Here is a 7623-nt window from a genome sequence, read left to right on the forward strand (position 1 = left end):
TTTTCAAATTCAGAATCCTAGAAAATTAGCATTTCTGACTTGTTCAATTCTTTTGATATTTATACTGTGGTTTTAAGGTTTTTCTAAATAAATAGTATCCTTAAATTCACTCATTTTGCATAGAGTGTCACCGCCTCCTTTCATACAGAGAAATCTGGGAAAATTTCAGTTTTCATGCCACAAAATCTGTAACCAATGAAGAGGTACAGGTATGAATCTGTACCCAGAGAGTCATAACAAGGAGCTAATGACCATTGTTATCGGTCCTAAAATACAGAGCCATGTCTCAGAGTACACTAATTAAAATTACATTGTTTTACCATCAAATATTGCCCATAATTTTGTTTTTACTTACCACCCAACCCTATTCCTTTAACAGCCACCTTTCTTATCCTTAACTACAGATGTTCTGCTATTTATATAGCTGGAAAAGGTACAACCAGTTAGCAAGTGGGAAATAAAATATCAGGTTCCTAATGATGCTAACACTAGTGATGGCTATGGTATCATTCCTGTATTTTTCATTGATATACAACCAGCTTAGTCATTTTTCAGATCTTCAGTGTAGCCTTGCTGTACAATCCTCTATTTTCAGTGGGATTTACACGTGACTGATCTGGAGCTTGTGACAACACATTTCTTAGGTGACTTCTGTTGCAGGTGAAGAACTACCTTATTTCCCAATATTAACCGTCCACTCAGCGGCTGTAACATGCCAACCTGAAGTGTCAATATTTCAAGAAATAATTGTAATAAGCACTTTATAGTTACAGCTCCTGAGAGTGGAGCAAACTGCCACAGCATCTTACCCAGGGTTAGGCAAACCCCAACCCAAAGGTCCAATGTGGCCCTCCATCTGTTTTGTAAAATTGTATTAGAACATATTGGAGTGGCTGAACAGAGACTAAATGACCTAAAAAGGCTAAAATATTTACTATCTGACTTTTCATAAGTTTGCCAACGCCTGATCTATTCCAACACTTTCATCAATAAGGAATATAAAGTCATTTGTCCATCATGTAGCTTTATTCTAAATCCCAATTTCTTTAACAATATGAATCGGCTTTACAATAAAACTCTACTACCTCAATTCGTGGTTTCTTTGCTTCTGCTAAAACTTCATCTGCAGCTCGTTTGACTTGAAGAGATTGCTGAAGCCCTGTTTTTAGACGGGCGCTTAGGTCTGTACTTGCCAACGTTGATGCTTAAGGAGCTGGAGAAGGGATTCTAGTTAAGCGGCTAGGGCAGTTATTCACTCAAACTCGGGTGGGTGGCTGAGACAGATGTAGCAGAGTCCATGATGAGGGTGGCCAGGCGAGATACCTTGAAGGAGAACAAAGAACATTTTCTGAAAGACTGCAGCTCGTTTGACTGTAAGAAAAAAAAGCAATAAATGGATAGTTTGGGAATAGGCTCTTAAAGGTTCAAGATAAACATTCAACAGGACATACCTTGAGTAGATCGCTGGAGACCGATTTCTAGAGGGGCACTTCGGTCTATGCTTGCCGACGTTGCTGAAGATTTAAAAAGATGTGTGTGAGGTCAGTGTCTGAACATATACAGTGGATGTCATTACAAATGAAAAGCTCAGGGCGTTGTTTTTTGTTGTTCTGGCATATTACTTTATATACAACGATTTCCTAAGTAAAAAAGAAGTTTTAAAGCAGCTTTGTAAATGCATTTTATTTTTATGGTCTTAGAGGGATGCAGGGAGGCGCAGAGAGAGAGAGAGAGAGAGAAAAAGATAGATCAGATGCCTCTGGCATGCACCCTGACTGGAAAGCAAACGTGCCACCTTTTGGTAAACAGGACAATACTCCAGGTTCATGAATAGCGTGTCGGCCTGGGGACTGAAGGGTCTCAGGTTCAAGCCCAGTCAAGGGCACAGGCCCGGGTTGTGGACTTGATCCCCAGGAGGGGGCGTGCAGGAGGCAGCCGATTGGTGATTCTCTCTCATCATTGATGTTTCTCTCTCTCTCTCCTTCTCCCCTCCTCTCCAAAATCAATGGAAACATATTTCTTTTAAAAATTACTTTGTATTAGAAAGCCTTTTAGCTCCTCTCCGAAATCAATGAAAACATATTTAAAAATTACTTTGTATTAGAAAGCCTTTTAGTAGGGCCATCTTTGGTTAACAATTTAACTTACAAATGATTGACATAATCTGAATAAAATCAACTGGTCAAAGCACACACTCCAGTATCACAGCACGTGCATGTAGCAGCAGTCAGTCATTAGTAAAGAGACATACATACACATATGAGAGAAGCGTTATCTGTTAACATTCACTTTGTAATGCAATGTTTACTCATAATTGGTAACAAGTTATTTTAAACTAAACTAAGAATTGATTTTGAATGTTTTAAAATAAAGGCAGGATAACCCAGGGGTGTACCTCTCCCTTCACCTAGTCCCACGCCCTCATGTGACTACTGCTAATCTCCTGGGCAGCTTTCTAGAGTTCCTTCTGTAGACAAAAGAAATACACAATCATACTTTTATTTTTCCCTGTTTTTACACAAAAGATAGCATACTACACATTGTTCTAAGCTTCCTTCATGTGGAACGTTTTTTAACTTTTTTTATAGCTCCACAGTGTTCTACTGTATGGATTAATTGTAATTTCAAGTTCCCTGTCAATGGGTAGTTCAGGTCTGTCTTTTGCCACTGCAAGCAAGAGCACAATGAAAACTTTATAAATGCACTGCTTCGTCCATTTCCAAATACAGCTCAGGACAATGCCCCAGATGCAGGATTTCAATGTCGTTTTGAAATGATTACTGCAAAATTTCTTCAGTGGGGATTGTATCAATTCACACTAAAACCAACACGGCTTAAAATGTGTATTTCCTCACAGCTTCAGAGTGTATTATCAAGCGTCCATATTTTAATTGATTAAAAAAATGCTTCTCTGTATAGTTTAAGTTTGCAATTCTATTATTATGAGTGAAATGAAGCATTTTTCACATTATTTTATTTCCTTTTCTGTGAACTGTGCGCACATAATCCACTGGGGTTATGTTCTAAGACCACTTCATAGCATTAGTGAGATTGGCCCTTTTACTTTAATATGAGTTGAAATACCTTTTCCCAGTTGGTCATTTTTGTATAATGCCACAACTTTTACTTTTTACCAACATACTAACTGAATACGCCCACCTTTTGCCACAAATTGGAAATGTCTTTTTAATCACATTAAACTCACACCTTAACATCTAACAAAGAAGTTGTTCTATCAGCTTATTCTTTCACGTTTGAATTTATTAGGGCCTTATTGTAAGTTCTGAACTTTGAAACGGCAGGTATTTTCTTATTGCTCTTTTTCAAATTTTTGTGACATTTTATCAAGTGAATTTTAGAATCATCTTTGCTAGTACCACCCACCCCTCTGGATTTTTATTGGGATCACATTAAATATGCAAATATGTCAAGAACTGGTATCTTTCAGCTCTTATGTCGTCCTCTGAGGACATGGAATGTCTTAAGATAGGGTCAACTTTTTCATTAAACCACAAAACTAGCCTTTTTTTTTTAAATTAGCAAAGCAATATGCTTTAAGACCAAAATTCTCTCCCACAGAAACGGCAGGAAGTGAGGGGAATGGATAAAGGGCAATTCTGTTCTGGAAAACACCATTTGGCCGAAGGCACTGACCCCGAACGAGCCTGTTCAACTGACGGCGCCCTCGGTGAGAGCCCGCCGGGCTCAGTGAGGACAGTCCAAGAGGCCCACGCTCCTGGTGATGGTCTTTCCACGACACGGGGACTGTGAAGAGCAACCTCACTGGCACAGCCGTGGAGCAGAACGGGTGACAAGACACCGACTAAGGACTCCAAGAGCAAACCACACCGCGGGAAAGGTAAGACCAAACATTTCTCAATCCCTTTATTCATGCTCTGCAGGATGCAAATGAAAACTGACTCACTTTTCCAGGTGAGCACTTCCTATTAAGCATGGTCTAAATGCTGGGTATTAACGACTGCCTGCCCTCTAGAGTTTACCCTCTCGTGGGGGAGACAGACAATATCTAAGTGAACAAATAAATGCATAATTTCAGGTCAACCTAAGGGGTGTGATGAGAAGTCAGGGAGGTGCGTACACAGATGAGGGGATGAGGGAAAGCAGGGCTATATTTAGTGTAATCGGATGAGTGCTCCGACAGACCACAGATTGGAACGGAGTGGGAGAAAGGGAGAAAGTGTCACAACTGAGCAACAGAACTGAACACAGAGGCAGCACGTGCAAAGGCTCTCGGGTTAGAACAGCTGACAAAGCCGGCAGCACTGGGCCAAGATGAGGTTAGATTTAGGCAGAAGCAAGATAGTGTAGGGCAGGGTAGGTGTGAAGGGAAACCACAGGATGGCCTTGAACAGGGCAGTGACAGAAACAGGTCACTAACAGCAGGCGGGGCGGGGGGGGGAAGAAAACAGTGTGGGGACCCGTGGGAGGGCCATGCAGAGGTCTGGAGACAAAGCGTGGGACAGGGTGGGAGGAGGCCAGCCAGAGGCTGTCAGACTGTCAAGAGGGAATGGAGGAGCAGAGCAACTACATGAACAGGTAACCCCTGCCCGGGTGGGACCCTGCAAGTGAAGGTGCTGTATTAGTTCTGTTTCCAGGAGCCGGGAGGAGGGATCGGCACTGCATTTCAGGATACATTAAATTCCAGATGCCGGCCCTGGCTGGCTTGGCTCAGTGGATAGAGCATCGGTCTGCGGACTGAAGGGTCCGGAGTTCGATTCCAGTTAAGGGCACATGCCCAGGTATGGGTTCGATCCCCAGTAGGGGCTGTGCAGGAGGCAGCCAATTGGTGATTCTATCTCAACACTGATGTTTCTATCTCTCTACCCCTCTCTCTCTCTCTCTCTCTCTCGCTCTCTCTCCCTCTCCCTTCCTCTCTGAAACTTAAAAAAAAATTTTTTCTAGAAATCTCCGAGGGAAGGTGTTGAGAGTGACCCAGACACTGGCGGGGAAAAAGTGTGCAAAACAAAAAGAGGTGGACGATGAACAGAAAGACAACAGCAGTGCCCCGATGCCGAGGAACACGGGCTCTCGGGGAGGGAGCAGGCAGCAGTATCAGGTGTGCGGAGGTGAGCGCTGTGGGAAGAGAGACCAGGGGCTTGGCCGTCCCTCGGTCAGCGCTGCCCTCGCAGGAGGGCTTTCACGGGGTGGCGGGGAGGAAAGCCAGGCTGGAGTGGACCCAGAGGAAGCAGAGGTAGAGCAGCAGCAGCAGGGCTACCACACCATGCTGGCAAAGGTTTCTGCAGCAAAAAGGGTAAGACCAATGGAGCAGCAGATAGTAGGAATGTAGGGGTCAAATTCATTTTCACATGAGCCCTTACTGTCTGTATTCTAAAGGGAACGATGCAGAAGAGAAAACTGATGATACAAGAGGAAAGCAAGAATTTTCAAAGGCAGCCCTGGCCGGTTTGGCTCCATGGATATAGCGTCAGCCGCTGACGGAAGGGACACGGATTCGATTCCAGTCAAGGGCACGAACCTCAGTTGCAGGCTCAATCCCCGGACCCGGCTGGAGCGTGTGCGGGAGGCAACCAATCGATGTGTCTCTTTCACATGGATGTCTCTCTCTGTCTCTCCTCCTCCCTTCCACTCTCTCTAAGAATCAATGGAAAAATACCTTTGGCTGAGGATCAACAAAGAAAAATAAATAAATAAAAGGAGAATTTTTTTAAAAGGATTTTCAAAGGCAGAGCCTGTGAGTGCGCACGAGGTGATGGGGCCCGTTCCCAGGGGTGCCTGGCCTCGGGAGCCGGGACCACGCACTCGCTCTCCCAGGAGGGAAAGGGAGCCGATGCACTCAGTGCAGGTAGGTCAGGCTTTAGGTCACCTGTCTGCCTAAGAGTGACCGCAATGTAAAAAGGACTCACATGCTTCACCGTTGAGATAGCCAAGCAGATCTTTTCGGTCGGGTCTTCTAACCACAGGAATGTTTTCAGTCTGAAATCAAAAGTTTAACTTAGAAATCAAATCAGTAACTATGATAAGAAACTTGGTAAAGATACATGTCATGCCCTAGCTGGTGTGGCTCAGTGGATAGAGCGTCGGCTGCAGACTGAAGGATCCCGGGTTCGATTCCAGTCAAGGGCACATGCCTGGGTTGTGGGCTAGATCCCAGTAGGAGCCCTGTGGGAGGCAGCCAATCCATGATTCTCTCTCATCATTAATGTTTCTCTCTCTCCCTCCCTCTTGCTTCCTCTCTAAAATTAATAAAAATATATTTTAAAAGAAATTGACACTAGGTACGTATTTCTTGTTCAGAAAAGCAGTGTTCAAACACTGAAATGCGGAAATCAAGCAAAACTGAAAACAAATTAATTTATCAGTAAGTGAAAAGTTTGATTAAACATTCATTTTAAAAGTTGTCTGTTCTTTTTAATTCTTTCTGATGTCAAAAACGTTTTCTAAAGATTAAACTAGAGTTCTGAATACCAGGGCTCTTCCACAGACAAGTTAAGTTTTTTAAAACATCCCTACAAATAACCTCAAAACTTCTGTTGTCGTAACCACCACCCCCACTTTACATGTAAAAAAATCGACATCAATCACAACGTTGTCATGAGGACACGCTAGGAGCCTTTCGTCCTTTGGATCTGAAACCCATGCCCAGTGATAGCCACCAATTAAATAAAAACATTTTAAAATCGATTCTACTCACGGCTGCACGTCGGACGTACACAGGATGAGAAAGGTGCACATTGTTGAGGAGGAACAAGATGGAATCCAAGGTGTAGTACTCTCGGGGCTGGCCTTCCTTTCCCGTCCTGAAACAGGACAGCAAGAGTTTACTCAACTCGAACTCGGTTCTGTGCGCTGAGACCGTGTGCTCTCCCACAGTGGATTTAACACGGCCAAGGACGACAGCATGAAGCACCTCGTAAGTGGCCCTGTCATTTGGGCCAAAGGAACGCAAAGGCAGGCAATGACAAAAAGCCAGACGGAGGAGAGCACACACGTACACCCTAAGGTGCCTGCACTTTTAGGAGGTGGCCCAGGTTCGGTTCTGGGCTTTGCCAATGGAGAAGCGCGTCAGTAACGCACTGAGGACCCCCGGAGAGTGAGTGACACTGACTCCCAGCACAGTCACCAGGTGCCAAATTCAAGAAACTGGCTCCACGTCTCCTAAGCGACATGCTGACAGCCAGCGCCACATGAGCTTCCAGGCGCCGCTCTTAGGACCGCCCTCACAGGAAAGCAGTGATGTACAAGCCCAAGGAATGCTACCTGGGATGAACCATCATCACCTTCAAGAGCTGGGGCGCAAGCTCTTCACTGCCCACCGTCAGCAACCAGCCCCCCAGCCTCCTCCACCTCTCCCATCCACAGACACCCGAGGGTCTGCATCCACCTGAGCACACCAGTATCACCAGCCCAAACCCAGTTTCCAGCCACACATCACCCTCACTTACTGCGCTTGAACCTAAGGTGTGGGTAACCCCAGAGGCTCGCTCAGGACACAGAAAAACCACGTCCAGAGGCACTGCCTGCACCGAGGTGGGGACCGCCATGGAGAAGCGCATGTTTACACGCGCACGTGGAGACCAGGAACTGGGCGAGTCCCTGCTGTGCGAGTTCGAGTGGCTGTGCAAGGCGCCCCCTGGCACTCCC

At 45.1% G+C, this 7623-nt stretch overlaps 1 protein-coding gene across 1 annotated transcript in view; it reads right to left on the reverse strand.

Annotated features, from left to right (window-relative positions):
* CDC73 (cell division cycle 73) overlaps positions 1-7535 on the reverse strand; it is a 61764-nt gene extending 54229 nt beyond the window's left edge. The window contains exons 1-5 of the mRNA XM_015559998.1: positions 7425-7535; positions 6674-6991; positions 5886-5955; positions 1452-1514; positions 1086-1138 (exon numbers count right to left, since the gene is read on the reverse strand). Of these exons, the coding sequence (XP_015415484.1) occupies positions 1086-1138; positions 1452-1514; positions 5886-5955; positions 6674-6991; positions 7425-7535 (615 nt within the window). The remainder of the gene's footprint in view (positions 1-1085; positions 1139-1451; positions 1515-5885; positions 5956-6673; positions 6992-7424) is intronic.
* Between the last annotated feature and the right edge of the window lie 88 nt (positions 7536-7623).

This window comes from Myotis davidii, unplaced genomic scaffold (assembly GCF_000327345.1).
Source record: "Myotis davidii unplaced genomic scaffold, ASM32734v1 scaffold875, whole genome shotgun sequence".
In the NCBI taxonomy this organism is placed as follows: Eukaryota; Metazoa; Chordata; class Mammalia; order Chiroptera; family Vespertilionidae; genus Myotis; species Myotis davidii.